The following is a 20098-nucleotide window of genomic DNA, read 5'->3' on the forward strand; positions in this document are numbered from 1 at the left end:
ACAGAATGCTTTTACAATAAAAATAAAATTAGAATCAGAATGTTTTAGTGTTGAAATTCTTCTTCCATGTTCCACAGATAACTAACGGGGAGAAAATCATGCTACTTTTTCCTTTCACTGCCTAAAGCTTTGCACAATTCTGGCTGATCAGAGCAGCGGTATTAGAGAGAGACATTTCTGTGCTCAAACAGAATTGAAATAAGAATCTGCTTTGTCTGAGATTGTTTTTAATGAACAGTTAATTTTTAATATGTATAGCTTTAGCAAAAGTGGGTTACAATTAACTGATCTCATTGTTAGAAAGCAGTAATTAAAACCTTCCTAATATTGAAAGTCAGATCTAATGCATCGTTAGTTAAGCATTTTAAAGAACAGTGAAATAATTTGTTGTTCAAAGCAGGTTGTTGTATCTATTTGTGAAGGTCACCAATTGTGCTTTCAGCATCTGCTGTGTTGTTTAAATATCATTCAAAACAATTATGGGGCAATTCAATTGTATGGAACTTAAGTATCAAAATATTGTAATTAAGATTATTAGACTGTTTCACCATTTAAATTCAAATTCCTGCAAAATGTTACGCTTAATACCTTTTGATTTTTTGCTGCCTATTGATAATTTTTTGTGTCAATTATGCTGAGAAACTACTACAGACCTGTTTCCTAACTATATCATCACACTTTGCACAAACACTTTTTATCCCAAATCAGCAAAGATCGACAACGGGACTTTTAAGTTAGTCACAATTCTGTGTGACATTTGTTATTTTTAAAGTGATTCTCACTTTTTAAGATCAAGAATATAAGGTCCCATAAAGAGGAATTGGTGGAGCCATATATTCCATGTTTAAATTTTTGATCCATCCTTCACTAAGAGCATGCTGGTATGAAACTGATGTATTATACCTTTGCTAGTATCATCCCGTGCAGCTGTGTTGGTGATATGACTGTTTATAAGTTTCTTTTCTGTACTGGATAAAACTTTCCATAAATACAGACTATATTAAACCTTGAAATCATCTTGTTTGTAAAAAAATGTATTAGAATTAATAAAAGATTTCCTATCCAATGTAAGACAGATTTACAGCAAATAAGGGCAAGAATCTGTTAAACTTTCTAGAATTATAAGTAAAGCAAGGCAATTTGATTGGCTGGCTTCCCAATCAGAATTTTGAGGAAGTATGTTTTAGCCTTTGCTAAACTGCCCAATCAATTATTTCAGTCTGCATGGATGTAGAAGTACTAACTGAATGAAAATGTGCTATAATGTAGGTGCACATTGACAATGCAAATCATGTTCAGATAACTACCAACCAATATCATTATTTGCCAAATTGAGGGGAATAGAGGATTATGCTGTCAGAGTTAGATGAGGAAAGACGGGAGGAGGCTCGAGTGTAGCATAAACACAGGCATGGATTGGTTGGGCCAAATAGCCTGTTTCTGTGCTGCATATCCTATGTAATCCTATGTGAAGGTACTTATGACAACTTAACCTGGTAGTGCTGCATTCTTTTTAGTCAAGATATCAGATTAGATAATGGGAATATGTGGTTCTATTTTTGGAGTTTAGATTTGTCTCATTTCAGCGTATACTCCAGGATATAGTCGACGTATTTATTGAGGCGTACGAAAACATGGGACTTACGCTCAACATCTGTAAAACAAAGGTCCTCCACCAGCCTGTCCTCACCCCACAGCACTGCCCCCCAGTCATCAAGATCCACGGCGCGGCCCTGGACACTGTGGACCACTTCCCATATCTCGGGAGCTTCCTATCAACAAGAGCAAGCATCGACGACGAGATCCAACACCGCTTCCACTGCGCCAGTGCAGCCTTCGGCCGCCTAAGGAAAAGAGTGTTTGTTTGAAGACCAGGCCCTCAAAACTGCCACCAAGCTCATGGTCTACAGGGTTGTAGTAATACCTGCCCTCCTGTATGGCTCAGATACATGAACCATGTACAGTAGACACCTCATGTTGCTGGAGAAATATCACCAATGATGTCTCCGCAAGATCCTACAAATCCCCTTGGAAGACAGGCGCACCAACATCAGTGTCCTCACTCAGGCCAATATCCCCAGCATTGAAGCACTGACCACACTCTGATCAGCTCCGCTGGGCAGGCCACATAGTCCGCATGCCAGACACGAGACTCCTAAAGCAAGTGCTCGACTTGGAGCTCCTTCATGGCAAATGAGCCAAAGGTGGGCAGCGGAAATGCTACAAGGACACCCTCAAAGCCTCCCTGATAAAGTGCAACATCCCCACTGACATCTGGGAGTCCCTGGCCAAGACCGCCCTAAGTGGAGGAAGTGCATTCAGGAGGGCGCTGAGCACCTCGAGTCTTGCCGCCAAGAGCTTGCAGAAATCAAGCGCAGACAACGGAAAGAGCGTGCGGCAAACCAGTCCCATCCACCCCTTCCCTCACTGACTATCTGTCCCACCTGTGACAGAGACTGTGGCTCTGGTATTGGACTGTTCAGCCACCAAGGAATCACTTCAGGAGTGGAAGCAAGTCTTCCTCGATTCCGAGGGACTGACTATGATGATGATGATACATCTAATGCCAGTTTAAATTATTGTAGAGATAGAGCAAACAGCACATGATCACCACATCAGTACCTTTTCAATCTTGTATTGAGCAATCAACAGGATATATGGGTTCTATTTTGGGTATTCTGCTCCAAAATCTGTTTGAATGGAACTTTGGAGACAGATAGAAGAAATAACTTAAATCTATAGCACCTTGTCATTTCCTCAGAATGTCCCAAAGTGCTTCACAACTAATGAATTACATTGGAAGTGCAGTCAATGTTATGTAGGCAAACATTGCAACCAATTTGTACATGCAGAAAATGAAATGAATGACCAAATAATCTGTTTTGGTGGTGTTGGCTAAGGGAGGTCACAAACAGAACCTCTTCTTGGAATAGTGCAGTGGGATCTCATGTATCAACTTGAATCGCAGGAACAGATATCCAAGAGGTATCTGGCAGTGCAGTTCTTCACTGAAATGTTAGGTTAGAGTATGTGTTCAAGTTCTGGAATGGGGCCTGAACCCACAACTTTTCTCTGAGGTAACAGTGCTACCAATTGAGACAGATCATTCAAGTTCTTTGTCTTGGATATCAGCAGAGTAATGAGCACAGCATGCAACTAAAGCCCCTTGCTTTTTTTTTTCAACAGTAGAATTTCTTTTTTTTTCCCAGTCTCAGTGGGGCACACATTTGCCCTTTGCTGAGAAAATGAATAGGCACCTTCTCTCCGTTTCCTGTTTATCTACTAGGAATACCACAAGGAGAAAGCAGGGCCTCTTGTTCAAACTGGAAACATTTGAAATTGAATGTTTGTCGTACATTATATTAAAAAGGGAATTCTCATTTTTCAGAACAATTTGCAAACCTTTGTTGGTAAATATAACCTAAAGCTATTGTTTTTAAGATAGCAATGTTATCAGTATGGTTTAAATGACAAGTGTATAATTTGGAGTGTGGTGTGGTGGCACAGTGATATAGAGCACCAGGCAATGTAGGGTGATGCAAATAGCAGGATTCTTAACACAGCCAAGTCCCTGACATCAGTGGTGCTGCTGTGTGGAGGTATGGATTAGAAATAGAAAGGGTCTTGCACCTGTTGCAGATCAATTACCGATGGTTTCCCTTTGGTTTTTCAGGGACTCAATATAAGTTTACTCTTCCTTTTTTTGGGCTTGTTTTCATTTTCATTTTGCTTATTTTTAATCTACAGGCATGATGGCTATGTCGTCATTTTCGATCCTATTTGGATTCATGATAACTTCTTTCGGGTTTGTCCTCACTATGAGCAATGAGAGTATTTGTTTTCCAGCTGAGTCTTCATCTTTTGTTTCATAAAAAAGTAATATTGTTTGTGAAAGGTATTGAGAATGTTTGTTTTAGAAGTTTGTTTGTCCAAAAAAAATGGTTTGGTTTCCAAAAAATCAAAAACTGAAAATTCAATCGATTTGCTAACTTTCAGTTTTAGGACTATATTTTGCAATGACTATGATCAAATGTTCAGCTGACAGGAAATAAATATTTGAGCAAATTTTGCACTTAAAGAATTACAATTTGCAATACATTTGATGATCTAAAGTTTACATCAATCTGCAATGATTTCCAAAATCCTGTACTTCCTATCAATTGATTACTGGGGATTTTTATGACCACTCTTCATTACTGTCAGTGGAATTACATCAGTAGCAGAATTTCTGATATTGATTTACTACTTGATTTGGTGATAGATAGAAGTTTCAACATAGGAAAACCAGGAATGTGTGTTTGTACAAACCAAACTGCAAATGGACGTTTGACCATGAACACAGTTCAAGTGCAAGCAAACATTTTAAGTGAGGAATGCAAGGACATCATTTAAAAGTACTGACTAATGTTTCCAAATGATTGAGGACTTTGGAAAGGTCACCATAAATAAATATTTTTAGTTATGAAATCTTTGCTTCATAGAATGAGTTGAGGATCTCACACTGCCTATTCAATGGCCAACATATTACAGCACATTTAAATCATGTTTGTCAGTTAATTTCTGCATGATTAGTTTGTAACCTCAAACCTTATTTTTCCAGGTTACAAAGATCTTTCAAAAGAAGAAAAATTCAGTGACCTACAGCTTCCGGCAATCCTTTTCCTTGTATGGGATACAAGTTCTTCTCTTTGAAAATCAGTGTAAGGATTCAAGAAACTTTCAGTCTGCATTTTGCAATATTTTAAACATATCAGCAAAACCTTCTAGAAAGCATTATAACTCTGACAGTGATAATTTATGTACTGTAATAGATAGCAACATTTCTAACATAGAAAGTATTGCTTTATGTTTTTCTTAGATTACCCAAATGGAGTCCGACTTACTTCAGCTATTCCAGGTGCTGACATCAGAATCCTTATTAATTTCAATGCCCCCAACCCACAGGATCGTAAGAAATTCACTGATGACCTACGCGAGTCTATTGCAGAAGTTCAAGAGATGGAAAAGTGCAGAATAGAATGTAAGTACAAAATTGTATGAGATAGTCTTGACCTCCATGTACAGTTTTTACTTCAAGGTGTGAAGTTCAATAAATTTGGTTTCATTGATTTAAAATTACAATTCTGCCTTGACTATCAGTTTGCTATCTGACGTATGTTCATGTTGAAAGTTCCATTGAAACATGAGTACTGAAATTAAACACCACTAAACCAATCACACTCTTCAATGGTATCTCTTGTATTAATCTGACAGTTATTCATTCTCATCATGCACTATAAAAAAAATAATTCAACATTTTATCTTCAGCCGAACTAGAAAAACAGAAAGGAATTGTACGCCCAAGTATCTCTCAGAGCTCAGGCCTGAAAAAGGAACCTGGTATTGGCACATTAAGCAGGGCCAGTCTGGATGACAGTTATACCACTGGGGAGGGGTTAAAGAGGACCGCACTAAGTAGTTCCCTCAGGGACCTCTCAGAAGCAGGTAAGAAACCATCTATTTATTGTGATTTTTGTTTTTGTGTTGTAAAGCTAAATATAATTCTGCTGTCACTTGACCAGGTGAAATTGAGAAGAAGTGAGGAAAAAAGTTTAGTTTTTGTGGCTTGCTTAGTAATGTTTGGTTCTGCACTCTAACAGATGTTGAAGTACAAAACGTCATCTTTGATTAACCTTTTTAACATTGTAATGTGTCACATACAGAACACACATTTGCAATCTGTTCTAGGCTTATTCCAAGAATGATCCAGTACATGTCCTAATTTTCAGTCTTTGAAGTTGTGTATTAACTTTATTAATGTTACATGTTGACTTTTTAATAATAAGCAAATTTGGTACTCAAATTGTGAGCAACATCAAAGAATGTTGAATGCATATTGCGAAATAATTTTTGTTGATATAGTTAATAATCAGTGCTGACATGTTATTTTATTATGGAAAATATGAAGCTGTTATTTCAAGAGCACTTAAGTTGCATATTCATTTGAAGAATGTAAGCTTTGATCAAGAGTAAAAAATTTAAGTTTAGTATTGCTGGATGATGAAGAACCCAGAAATACATTCTGCCGCATCTTAATCTGACAATTAGGGTGCATGCATTTTAAATAAAATTATCTTAATTCAGATTTTAAAATCCATTGAAATGGTCAGAACTATAAACTGTACCTTCTCTGTTGTCTGGTTAACATGTCGTGTGATCTAATCAGTCGGTGAATGTTCCACTTGGATGGATCACATTTAGGGTGGAGAGATCCTGTGTAATGTACCTGGATGGAAATTCTCTGTGTTATGTGCTTGGATCAAGTATATGTTCAACCATTCTTAAGTGTATTGTTTTTGTTTAATGTGGGGTGCGGCAGTGTGCAATGGCAATCCTATATCAAAGTGAGCTCCAGAGAAAAAAAAGTTTGGTTGTTGTGGCTTGCTTAGTAATGTTTGGTCTCAAGTCTGTTTCTTTATTTTTTAAAGCTGATTTTAATTCTGAATGTTAGTTATTTTCTGACATGATGTATACTTATTCTCTAAAAGATAACTGATTTAGTTTTAATGGGCCCAAGTTTCGAGCCGCGCCGAGAACGGCGCAGTCCCGACCTGGACGCCCGTTTTTCGCGACACAAAGTGCGCCTAAAAAAACCCTCCGTATTCTCCAGCTCCCTGCAGGTCCTCTGGCCCTCGGCGCAGCGCAGCAGGAGCTGTAGGGGGCGGAGCCAGGTCCCTGCGCTGAAAACAGTGCCGGGACCTCTGCACATGCGTGCTACATGTTCAATAGCTCCAGGCGCCCAAAACTGTGTGGGAGGGGCCGAAGCACGCAGCCCCTAGCCCTGGCCCAATGGCCTCACTGGGGCTGCGTGAATTAAGGCTCCTCACACGGCCAGCTCCTGCTTCCTCCCGACCTGACTCGACTCCCGCTCCCGCTCTCCCCCCCCCCCCCCCGACTCCCGCTTCCCCCCCTCCCCGGACCCCGACCCGACTCCCGCTCCCCCCCCGCCCCCGGACTGGATCCGACCTGACCTCCCTCTCCCCGACCTGACCTCCCTCTCCCTCCCTCCCTCCCTCCCCCCGACCCGAACCGAACCGACCTCCCTCCCACCAACCCCCCGACCTGACCCAACGCCACCTACCTGTAAATCTGGTGCTGGGGACGGGCCCGACCCAAAGTCTCGGGCCCGGCCCATTCAGCCTCCCTCCCCCTTCTCCTTCCCCCCCCCAATCTCCTTCCCCCCCCCCCCCCAATCTCCTTTCCCCCCCCCCAATCTCCTTTCCCCCCCTCCCAATCTCCTTTCCCCCCCTCCCAATCTCCTTCCCCCCCCCTCCCAATCTCCTTCCCCCCCCCTCCCATTCTCCTTCCCCCCCCTCCCATTCTCCTTCCCCCCCCCTCCCAATCTCCTTCCCCCCCCCTCCCAATCTCCTTCCCCCCCCCTCCCAATCTCCTTCCCCCCCCCTCCCAATCTCCTTCCCCCCCTCCCAATCTCCTTCCCCCCCCTCCCAATCTCCTTCCCCCCCCTCCCAATCTGCTTCCCCCCCCTCCCAATCTCCTTCCCCCCCTCCCAATCTCCTTCCCCCCCTCCCAATCTGCTTCCCCCCCTCCCAATCTCCTTTCTCCCCCCTCCCAATCTCCTTCCCCCCCTCCCAATCTCCTTCCCCCCCTCCCAATCTCCTTCTCCCCCCCCTCCCAATCTCCTTCTCCCCTCCTTCCCCCATCTCCTTCCCCCCATCTCCTTCCCCCCATCTCCTTCCCCCCATCTCCTTCCCCCCCATCTCCTTCCCCCCCATCTCCTTCCCCCCCATCTCCTTCCCCCCCCATCTCCTTCCCCCCCATCTCCTTCCCCCCCCATCTCCTTCCCCCCCATCTCCTTCACCCCCCATCTCTTCACCCCCCATCTCTTCACCCCCCATCTCTTCACCCCCCATCTCTTCACCCCCCATCTCTTCACCCCCCATCTCTTCACCCCCCATCTCTTCACCCCCCATCTCTTCACCCCCCATCTCTTCACCCCCCATCTCTTCACCCCCCATCTCTTCACCCCCCATCTCTTCACCCCCCATCTCTTCACCCCCCATCTCTTCACCCCCCATCTCTTCACCCCCCATCTCTTCACCCCCCATCTCTTCACCCCCCATCTCTTCACCCCCCATCTCTTCACCCCCCATCTCTTCACCCCCCATCTCTTCACCCCCCATCTCTTCACCCCCCATCTCTTCACCCCCCATCTCTTCACCCCCCATCTCTTCACCCCCCATCTCTTCACCCCCCATCTCTTCACCCCCCATCTCTTCACCCCCCATCTCTTCACCCCCCATCTCTTCACCCCCCATCTCTTCACCCCCCATCTCTTCACCCCCCATCTCTTCACCCCCCATCTCTTCACCCCCCATCTCTTCACCCCCCATCTCTTCACCCCCCATCTCTTCACCCCCCATCTCTTCACCCCCCATCTCTTCACCCCCCATCTCTTCACCCCCCATCTCTTCACCCCCCATCTCTTCACCCCCCATCTCTTCACCCCCCATCTCTTCACCCCCCATCTCTTCACCCCCCATCTCTTCACCCCCCATCTCTTCACCCCCCATCTCTTCACCCCCCATCTCTTCACCCCCCATCTCTTCACCCCCCATCTCTTCACCCCCCATCTCTTCACCCCCCATCTCTTCACCCCCCATCTCTTCACCCCCCATCTCTTCACCCCCCATCTCTTCACCCCCCATCTCTTCACCCCCCATCTCTTCACCCCCCATCTCTTCACCCCCCATCTCTTCACCCCCCATCTCTTCACCCCCCCCCCATCTCCTTTCCCCCCATCCCTCCCCCTTCTCTCCCTCTACCCCCCTCCTCCCCCTCCCCTCGCTGTCAGAAACACAGACACTGACAGACAGAGAATGAGAGACACACACACACAGACAGACAGAGAGATAGAGACACTGACAGAGACACACTGGTGGGGGGGGGGGCATCCCAGCATGCTGTTAGAGTGCTCCCAGTGCTGCAGTCGGTAAGTAGAAAATGTTTTTTTTATTTGATTTTTTTTTTAAAGAATTATTTCTTCTTAATTTTTTTTGATTGATTTATTGGTTGATTTATTGATGTATTTATCATTTATTATTGATGATGGCTCTTTATTTGTAAAACTGAAGTGTTTAATGTTTGTAAACTTCCCTTTAAACCCCTCCCCCCACCATTCCCTACGCCTGATTTGTAACCTACGCCTGATTTTCTAAAGTGTAGACAAGGTTTTTTCGAGCGTACAAAAATCTTCACTTACTCCATTCTAAGTTAGTTTGGAGTAAGTTTTCACTGACGAAACTTTGAAAACAGGCGTAAGTGGCCGGACACGCCCCCTTTTGAAAAAAAATTCTGTTCCAAAGTGAAACTGTTCTAATTGACTAGAACTGGAGCAAACTAAATGACGAGAATTCCGATTTCTAAGATACTCCGTTCTACACCAGTTGCTCCTAAAAACCAGGAGCAAATCATGTGGAAACTTGGGGCCAATGAAACTCTAAAATGACTACTTTCCTGAATTAGGCCAGTATCTCTGTTCTCCTGCTTTTTAGAAACTTTCGTTCTCTGAAATGATTTCAACATTTCTGATAAAGAAAAACATTAACACAGAATGTTCAGCTCTACACATCCCACATTTCAGTAAAACATGCCATATTTAGGCAAGGTCTTTGGTTACAAGATGGGATTTGCACCTCTTTTAAAGAGACTCTGTCATCTTTCACCATTTGACCTGGGTTCTGCAGGTTCCTTATTAGCCATTGTTCTCTCCCAGAGTAGAAAAATGAAATCCACTAGAGGTCCAGTTTTTCACAGATCAATGGATGCTGCTTTTTTAAAAATTCAGTGCAAGATCACATTAAGAAAGAGTGTAGTGATGTGTTCGTTCTGTTGCCTCTACTTATCCACAAATGCTGGTTAAAAACTCGTCATTTATGTAGTTTCCATTGGTAATAAAATAGCCATTATCCATGTTGCTGATGTTTTCATTTTCTTTTTTACGTCTGCAGCATATGTTTTTATACAATATACACCCGTATTTGTATGAATTCTAAACAAAAAAGCAATTTTTAAAATTAACATTAAATTTTTTTGAATTATTTCATTTAAAAATGCTAAGTTTTCTCAATCAACAATTAGATGTAACAATGATGCATTGTTACTTTTCGGTCATTTTTTTGACTAATTAGATACCCTGCAGCCATCCCCCTGCTCAGTTTCCTTCAAGTTTGCCTGCTAGTTCCCAATTAGATGTGCTCAACTTGTACTGTGTACAGAGACCCTTTAATGTGCATTGGGTACAAGGATGTGGCCCCGGGTTAATTCTCAGTTTCTAATCTTTGGTATTGCATGTCCTGGGCAGGCAAGCGTGGGCGCCGCAGCAGTGCAGGATCGCTAGACAGCAATATGGAAGTAAGTAGGAAGCAATTGATCTGTAGCTGGATGTATAATGTATATTTTTTAAAGCATTTGTTTTGCATCCTTTTGCTTTCTTCCAATAAGTAACCTGCCTGCCACATAGAATATGCATGTGTGAACTGCTTGCCATGTGCACCTAATGCTCGCGCGCAGTCAGGCTTCTTGTCAAGGCACACTATTTTTGATGGAATAAGCTGAATGTGGTTTTGCTGGCAGCGATGAGTCTGAAGCTTTTGAAATCATCAGCATGTGTAATGCTGAATAAACTAATATGGTGCCATGTTATAACATTGGAACATGGACTCAGTTTATTATTTTGCTTTGTATGAGCTGCACTTATACTTTCTCCTTTGTTTTTATTGGCTATCAGTTTGCAGAATAACACTTAAGATTCTCAGTCAGGGTTTTGAGTTCTTAAGTTGTTAACTTTTTTTGTGAAAGCACCATTGTGCTTCTGTTGAAAGCATTATATGGAAACGCATAGAAAAACTGGATAGAGTAGATGAACTGAGTGTGGATTTCATTCATTCATTCTCCAAGCATTTACCTAAATCCCCTGCTCCAAGTTCATGTATTGCCCATGCATGCTTACAATGTAATGGCATTCGGATTAATGGACTTGCTACTTTAACATAAATGCTAGTAATTGTGTATACAACTTTTTATTTCTCTCAAAACCTATTTTTTTCTCAATGTCTTCACTAATTTTTGTCTGTGCAAGTGTCCTTGTTGTGGTAGTCTTGTACATTCTGAAAGGTGGTGTTGAAATCTGTTTCTATTTGTAAATGGCTGGTGGCACAATCTTCCAGTGCATTAGTCCTGTTTGTACTAAATTCCTGACATGAACATTTAGACCGTATGCACAAATAGGATGCCAAAAGAAAAACAAAATGTAAATGTCTGTTTGTGTCTGTGTGAGAGTTGACAGTTAAAGAAAAATACCTAGAAATTCACCATGGCAACTGCTGAATTTTGAAATAATCTCGAGATTGCTGCTCGTTGAGCGTCTGTAACACTGGATTCATCCTTTGTAAATTTTGCAGTTATAATCGAAGGATATATTTAGATACAGCAAATAGTAACGAAGACAGTGTGTGACAGCACAGCATCTCACACTTGAACTCCTTTTAGTTAACCTATTAATCAAAAATTAGGAAATTGTTTGAGAGTGCTGCATTTATCTGTGTTCTTTAAAATATATATAAAGTAGTTAACATGTATATAGCCGGTAGCTCCAAAGCAAGAGTATTGGAATCTTGACTAGATATTCACCCTGGAGATTGAGTTTGACAACACTCTTATCCAAGACATAGGGAAGGAAAAAAAGAATAACTTTGAGTTCTCGTGGAAGAGGGGATGTTGGTTCCTTAAACACTGCTATCTTGGAGGATCAACAAAACACTGGAAAATGTGCCTGGTTAGATCATCATGTTCTCCTGACTTAAGATAATCAGGAAGTCTGGGAATGACGATAGGGGGATTACTACAGTATAAATGTGTACAATCAAAAAATAAATTAATTGTAATTGAAAAATAACGTAAATGCATTCAATAAGGACATATTACATATTTCAAATCCTGTAAGGCAATGTGAAAAGTTGTATATAAAACTGACAATTATGGTTATAGATTTTTTTCACTGGACAAAGAGCAATTATATGCTTAAAATTTTGCTTTTTTAAAAACTTTAGAATTGTGATACCCTGACAACCATTTTGTTTTTACAACATGCATATTTGAATTTTTTGTCGATCATGGTCCTTTGCAATTTTATCTGTTTATATCTGGTAGATGTTTGTATCCAAACAAAGCCAGACAGTATAGTCGATGCATGCTGTGACACAATTGTCATAATTGGATATAAACTATTTTTAGAATCCAATGGCCCTGAAATTGCGGTCAGAGGCATACCTCCAGAGTATGCCTCCGACCCGCAAAATATTTTTGAACTTCCCTTCTGGCTCTCTGAACTGTGGAGAGTTCGGGTCTCGGGTCTCCAGGCATATGCCTGTGTAAAGGTCCATGGATCCCAGGCAATTTGGAAGCATCCCTGGGATCATGTGGGCCAGGTCCTCCAATCACACAGGAGATTCCATTGCAATCATTTCCGAAATGAATCCCCTAATATGCAATGGAAACCCCAAATAGTTAAACAATTTAGACAATTCTAATATAAATGTTCTGATTTTCACATTTAATTAAAAGTCCCTTTATTACACCAAATACAATAAAAAATTAAAATGTTTGAAAAATAAATTTTAACATTTTAATCCGGGCTGATATTTGCATAAAATAATTTTAAGTGTTTGTGCATCATTTTTAATTTTAAAATATTTAATTTAACATTTATAATAATCCTTACAGGCCCTATACCTACTTTTACCAGCAGTTGAGTTTTGTGGGCAATTGCTGGGCAGTTGTTGGGAAAATAGCTCAAATCTGTGCCAGTGAAAGTGATTTTCCAGTTAGTTCGTATGATCTGTCAAGGCATACCTTGACAAATCGCAAGTTCTGGTTTTTCGCGCATGCACAAACCTTGAAGCTGCGGGGTCTTTCAGAAGGATTAGGACGGCATATGCTGAGCTTACGAAGACACTGCAGTTTCCGCCCCAATAACCTTTTTTAAAATTTGAAAAAGTCATTGATTTACTTGAGCATTATCATGCCCCTTACAAGGTGAGGGTAGCACACTTATTAAGAAACCAGAGTGGAAAATAACTCAATTTTCAACAAATCTTCAGTTTTGCAAGATTGAGGGCAAAGTCTATTACTGCAATGTATTTGTACACTTCTGTAGCCATTCAGTGAGTAGATCACTGCACTCTAAGATTGCTTTGGTATTCAAGTTCAGTCATGCTCAATTAATGAACTTTGCCAGATTGCTACTAAGACATGAGACAATTTCCTGCATTTGTATAATACCATTATCAGAGAAAATGTAGCAAAGCACTTTACAGAATGACAAGAATAAAATAGATAAAGGGAATGGATGTCAAGCCATCGTAGGAAACTTGGGATGATAACTTAAAGCTTAATCGAAAAGATGAGATTTTGAGAAGGTTTTTGAAGGTGGGGAAAAGAGTGGAGGGATTCAGAGAGAGGAAGTTCAGAGAGCAGAGCAAGGCAACTGAATGCCTGTCACCAATGATGAGGTGAAGGAAGGGTAAGTTTTATAAATGGCCAGAATCAGAAGATATCAAACCCTGCACTAGTTAGACCGGCCTGTTCCCCTCCCTATTAGCTCAGACTATTGTATTTTAATTCATCACTACATCACACTGTTGTCATGATATTGAGGATTCCTCAATCCAACTAATTTTCAAGCTATCCTTATGCAAGAGACTTTTAGCTTTTGAATTAGGTGTGGTTGACTTTGAGGCATGTTTGCATTAGCCATTGGTTACAGTTCACTTGCTCAATGTTTCTTAACATGAAGAAATCCACTGGTCAGTTATTTCAGAACTCCTGTGCAACATGCACATGTATGTAGTCCACAGGAAGTGTGGGTTAGCTATGGATCATGCCACCTCAGTGATATCTAAATTCAAAACTTAATGCTGATTGCAAAGGAATTAGGTAAATGAAGATTGCAGTTACAGCTGTAGATTTGAAGATTGTGGTGCATAAATGAAAGCTTTAATTCAAGATCATTATATTATTTAAGTTTTAGTGTTCAAAAGACTCTGGCAACATCATGCATGAAGATATTTACTCTAATCGTAGGCCAGAGTTTCTGTTCACTCCAAATGCAATTTTAACAGCATTTGACTGTAGGTTACCTCGGCTTGCATGTTACTTGCAATGCATTTGTTAAATAAAAGTCACCTTAAGATTAATGTAAACCACTTCTTGCACCTACTTTCAGGTGATATGTTTTAGGTTTGTTTTTTGCTGCAAATTATATAATTAAAAATATACCCAAATTGAAAATGAAGATTAAGCTGGAAAAGTACAAAAACTTGTTGTTTTCCATGAAGTAAATAGTGCCTGTGAAGACTTATGACAAGAGATTATACATCTTTGGATTCATCTATTAGGTGTATTAATTAAAAACCATAATATATACAGAATTTTAGCATCCCTGAGAAATTCATCATTCATTCAGAAATTCAATCCTATTCGTGCGTTCTAAATGAATTATATGAAATGTTATGACACAATACATAAATAATCCATGTTACATTTCATTGAAGAAAGTATACAATTGTTATAACGATGCATAGATCTTGAAACATTATTTGGTCCATTAAAATATATAATAAAATTACATGTCAGAAGATTTTAGCAAACTATTTTTCAACAGTTTTTTCAATAATTAAAATATTTCTTTCTTTTTCCTCCTAGGGGTCAGTCATTAACAGTCCTCATGTACGTCGAAGAGCCACCACATCAACACGAGGAGAATGTCCAGTCCGTCCTCACCAGACAATGTCAAACTCATCATCACTGCTTGGTTCTTTGTTTGGTAGTAAAAGAGGAAAATCCTCTTCCCAGGGTTATTCTGTACCAGGGTCGTCTCAGCAACTTCAGTATCCTCCACATCAACAACATTCCTCAGCTGCGCATCACCCAGGCCAGACAGAGGTGCAGACACAGCAGCTGCATGCGCTCCACTCCCAATTCTGTCACATGCAACAGACCCAGCCTCTCCCACCTCCTTATCATCATCATCACCACTACCACCCTCCTCAGCTTGCACAGCTCCCCCATCAGCATCACCAGCATGTACAGCATTCCCAGCATGTGTCACATTCCCAACACACTCCCTATCTGCAACAGCACCCCCATGCAGCTCATCCTCCTGTGCCCACTCCTCATTCCCAGCATCCTACTCTCACTCAGCACGCTCAACATCTCCATGGCCAGCAGCCCCCATCTGCACCGACCAGTAGCAAGACCAAACACACGAGTGGCATCAGCACAATAGTCTAGGAGAAAAGGTAGAACTAATAGGACATTGTACGCTTGTAATATCACAAAGCTGCACTGACAGTTGTGAAGGCACTTAAATGCAGCAATATGTGAATCTGACTCCCTAATTTTAACCAATGAAAGCACTTGAATTACTACTGTGTGCTATAGATAGCATCCCATCAGAGAAACAGAATTTACATTCCCAGTGTAATGTCAGAAAATACAATAATTGGCTTCAATAGGTTGCCCAGGGGAAAGTTTTCCTTGGTATCTTTCTTTGCCTTGCTTGAGGCAAGCTGGGAGCCTTCTGTGCTGCTTACCATTCAGCGCTTGTGCTGTTACTCTTCCAGCAGTTGTTACTGCATTTTTTTTCTTTCCCTTGGAGTATTGCCTGACAGCTCTTTTGTTATTTCCGATTTAGGAGCCTGTAACAAAAGAATATGATGTGGATCAAATTATTCTAGACTTGCTTGGTTTCTGACAAAGGATGAAACCCCTGTGTAGACAGAAGATTGTTATGGTGGCTTTGTTTGAAGTCTGTTATTGATAATTTAATTGCACATGGAAAGTAATACAAAGCACCCTGAAGTTGCAAAACTAGCCTTGAGTTTAAAAAAAAGTAATAGGTTCAGTTACTTTTAGAAGATAAACTATCCACAGAGACTTAAACTAAAATTGTAGAATTCTGAGCAATGTTGAACAATTCCAGTATTTATTCAGCTGTAGCCCCCTGTAATTAACAGATACATCATGATTGTAATCTTTATTAAGTGTGCCAACTATATCATCACTTACTATTTTAATCAAAATCTGCTTTATGTATAACATGCATATTTTAATAGAAAAAATGGAAAACCTATTTGATTTCAGTATTGAAATTAGTACATTGAATATTCTAGGTGAGCTAACTAGTGAAATTTGATGCAGTTTGCTGTTGAGATGACATCTGATCATCTGAATTTGGCATCCTTCATTACAACAGTAATAGCTTATCAGTTGGGGAAAATGAAGGCAAACCATATAGAATAGATCGATATTTAATTCATTCGTTTACATATGAGAGTACAGTATAAACAAAATTCCATGTACATACATACACACTCATGAACATTCAGAAGCCCACTCTCAGAGCAATTAGCAGGAGAAAGCATTAAAATCTTCAAAGATGAAATTCCTTGTTTTCGTATAAGATAATTTTCAGGGGAGAGATATATATATATATTTTTTTGCTTCAAAGTACATTGCACTCAGCAGGCTGAGTACATCTCACACTCGCATCACTATCATACTTGTTTTTGAAATTTAAAATATGGTCCCTTTATTTCAAAAATGGATTGGTGATATCATCTAATATCAAATTATTGCAGCAGACACATTGTTGAAGTGACAGCAACAGTAAGCTTGCAAAGTAATGTATTCAGTGATAAAGTGAGAGGTCTGCTGAAACTGAAGGAACATCTCTGGCTCGGACCATTCTAAAATAAAAGACTAGCTCAGACTAATATTTTTTTCTGGAAAAAGCAAAAGTCAACGAACATAAATACCAGCAAACCTATGAACTGAGCACTTTGTTAGCTGCCATAGTGAGCAAATACAGCAAATCGAGTTTAGCCTTTTTTTAAGTTTTGTTTCCTGTATGTGCAATATTTTCTTATAATTATGTACTGAGAAGTGAGAATAAATGTCAGGTTTGTTAATTTAATCATTCTTGAACATCTTGGATCGTGAAGTCTTATATCTCGGAGTCGGACTGATTCCCGAGGCTCTGTTCCTTGCAGTATAAAGAATGATATGTTCTCAATGAAACAGGCTATCTTGCATGTCATTTAATGTTAATATTGTGAGGCTACACTCTACATACTGTATATTTGCAAAAATTTATCAGTATTGACATTAAATATAGTTGAGGTAAGGTGATCTCCTATTAAAATACTTAGACTGTTTCTTCATACCTCTGTATCTATAAGTATAGTCTAGCTGTAATCTCAAATCTGTTCCAAAAAAGATCTGGTTGCCATTCTAGATGATAGTGGTGGGGAGGGTTAGTTTCAAGGTCCAGTCCCTATATAAATTGCACAATGGCTCCTTCATGAAGACTTTTGTCTGTTACATATACTGTGCATAAATTGTTTGAAATTATCATGAATTTTCATTGTAAATAAAAATGTATTAAATTGGGAATAGTGTGGATTTTTTATTTATACTGCTTAAACGTCTGTATAATCAGTTTGTCCTAGCTAATGTTTAGATATGCACGTTTTTGTGAGTGTTGATGTGTAAATGAGTTCAAACACGTAGGGCATATTTGGTTTGTCAAAGTCGGATTAGACCATATATTTTCGTCAAGATGTGGGGTATTTAATATACATTTTTGGTTTATGCAAGTAATTTCTACCAGGTGATGCCAGACCAAGAAGAATACACTATGTGGCCTGTAATTCACCCACCTTATCTTGCAGACCTGATCTTTTCTGGAATAACCCGAATAATGTGTATTTGTATTTGTTTTTTAAGTTAAGAATGAAATGTATGACAATGTAAAATTTTTTGAATAAGATCACTTTAATATTAGTGTACAAGTATTGTATTGCTTAAAAAAAGAGAAAACCGCAACCATCTGATGTCAAACGTTTTCCATCATGCACTGCATGCCGCAGAAGCCTCTTGTTTCTTGTAACAACGAACTGAATGAAAGTCAGCAAATACAAAGTGCAACTCTTGATGTTAAATTACTGTCTCATGTAAAGCTGTGTGTTACTGCAGTCCAGCATGCATTTAGGTTTGTACTCATTGTACAATATCATTTGGCAATGCCACTTCTGCCTGCAAATATAGAGAAGTAATTGTGTACATACTCTAAGAATGGAATATCTTATCTCAAGGGTGAGATGGGGAGGGGAGTGGGAAATTAGATAGGAGGTGGGGCTAATGAATAGGCAATCCTTTAATTTGTACATAGTGTGTAAATTAATACTACCAATATGTCCACAGTCACTTTGGGGTTGCATTCCTTCTGTTCCTACTATCGTAATGCTTAGATCTGTTGTACTTCTGTGGCAGTCCATGTCAATCTGTTTGCTTATTGCAAGTGATGAGTTCTTGAAAACAAACTGTTAATTAATCTTCAGATGCTTTCAACTATTCATGCATTGCAACTGTTCTACAAGGCTCAAGATCCATTTTGTATGTACATGAGGAGAGAGGAGTGCTTTCATTTTATTATGCATTATAGTTGTAAGTAGTATACAACCCTATCCATGTCAAACTATGACTGTGATAATGTGGAGAACGCAAAATAAACCATACAAGACTACTACTTTTGTCTTTTTTTTTTATTTAGTGGTTTGCTTGGAATTTTGACAAAGTTCCAATATTTTTGAAGTTGCCTGCTATTTTCCTACTATGCAGTTCATATTTTATAAACAAGATTATAATTTGCTGTAAAGTTTTAGATATTGGAATTGTTATAAAGTACCTCTGCTGTGTAGTATATTTTATATCTTTGATCTTCTTGGTAACATGTTAGTATAAATATTGTAATATCAGCAGGCCTTCCAGTTATGAATTCTCCCCAACTTATTTAATTTCACGAGGAAAAATTCTGCGAATCTTTTATTCACCCCTTCCTAGAAGGTAATCAAGCCAAATTCCATGGCATGACATTCCATGTTCACTGCAGTTAAGTAACAGTGGAAGGTTTCTCGCAATAGTTTGGCTTGGATACTCTTGAGCATGGTTATGGGTTTTCATGTATGTCAGATATCCAGCTGACCAAAAGAATTTCAGGAAGCATTGTGTTCCAATTCATTTCATCATCCATTTCACCTGTGCTTTTGCCATTTTATTGTGTGCTATGAGTTCCTTGACCTATTTGAAAAGTGCTCCATAAACTTAATTGAGAAGTTTCATTAAAGCTAAAAGGTATGCATAAATATTAATGCACCTTGGCTTACACACCAAGATTCAGATTACAATCATAAACAACTGAGACAAAATAAATTGGTAGCAAAAAGGAAAACCTTGGTCAAAAATTGTCAGTTTTATATAGCTTGTGATTTTTTGGATATGTACATATAGATTATTGAACACAAATGTCATTTATATGCATTTACATTTATTTTCATACTAAATCTTTGTTATTGAAAAGCCATATTCCCTTCATTTGAACTCTTACAACAACTTGCTACTTGTGAAGTGCTTTTAATGTGGAAAAATGTCCCAAGGTACTTCAGAGAAGTAATCAGACTAAACTGGACACCAGGACAAAGAAGGACATCTTAGGAGGGTTGGCCAAAAGCTTACTCAAAAAGTTGAGATTTGAGGAGGACCTTAAAAGAGGAGAGATGGAGAGGCGGAGGGATTTAGGAAGGGACTTCGAGAGTTTTGGACCTTGGAAGGTGGCTGAAAGCACGGTCGCCAATGGTGGGGTGTAAAGGGTGGGGGTGCATAAAAGGACAAAATCAGGAACTGAGAGTTTGGTGGGTTGTAGGACTGGAGGAGGTTATAGAGACATGGAGGGGTAAGGACATAGGTATTTAAACACAAGGATGAAAATTTTTGAATGTGACGCTTTGGGGAACCAGGATCCCAATATAAATCAGTAAAGACAGAGCTGATAGGTAAGCAGGACTTTGTGCTGGTTAGCATATGGCAGCAGAAATTTGGATGAGCTGAAGTTTATGGAGGGTTCAGAATAGGAGGTTGTTGAGGAGAGAAATGGAATAGTGGAGTCTGGAGATGACCGTGATATGGGTGAGGGGTTTGGCGG

General features: G+C 40.0%; 1 protein-coding gene across 1 annotated transcript in view; it reads left to right on the forward strand.

Moving 5' to 3' along the window:
* LOC139277203 (IQ motif and SEC7 domain-containing protein 1-like) overlaps positions 1-18635 on the forward strand; it is a 241826-nt gene extending 223191 nt beyond the window's left edge. The window contains exons 10-14 of the mRNA XM_070895348.1: positions 4601-4700; positions 4859-5020; positions 5308-5484; positions 10361-10410; positions 14761-18635. Coding sequence (XP_070751449.1) covers positions 4601-4700; positions 4859-5020; positions 5308-5484; positions 10361-10410; positions 14761-15348 — 1077 coding nt within the window. The 3' untranslated portion in view covers positions 15349-18635. The remainder of the gene's footprint in view (positions 1-4600; positions 4701-4858; positions 5021-5307; positions 5485-10360; positions 10411-14760) is intronic.
* Positions 18636-20098: the final 1463 nt, after the last annotated feature.

Source organism: Pristiophorus japonicus, chromosome 12 (genome assembly GCF_044704955.1).
Source record: "Pristiophorus japonicus isolate sPriJap1 chromosome 12, sPriJap1.hap1, whole genome shotgun sequence".
Classification (NCBI taxonomy): domain Eukaryota; kingdom Metazoa; phylum Chordata; class Chondrichthyes; family Pristiophoridae; genus Pristiophorus; species Pristiophorus japonicus.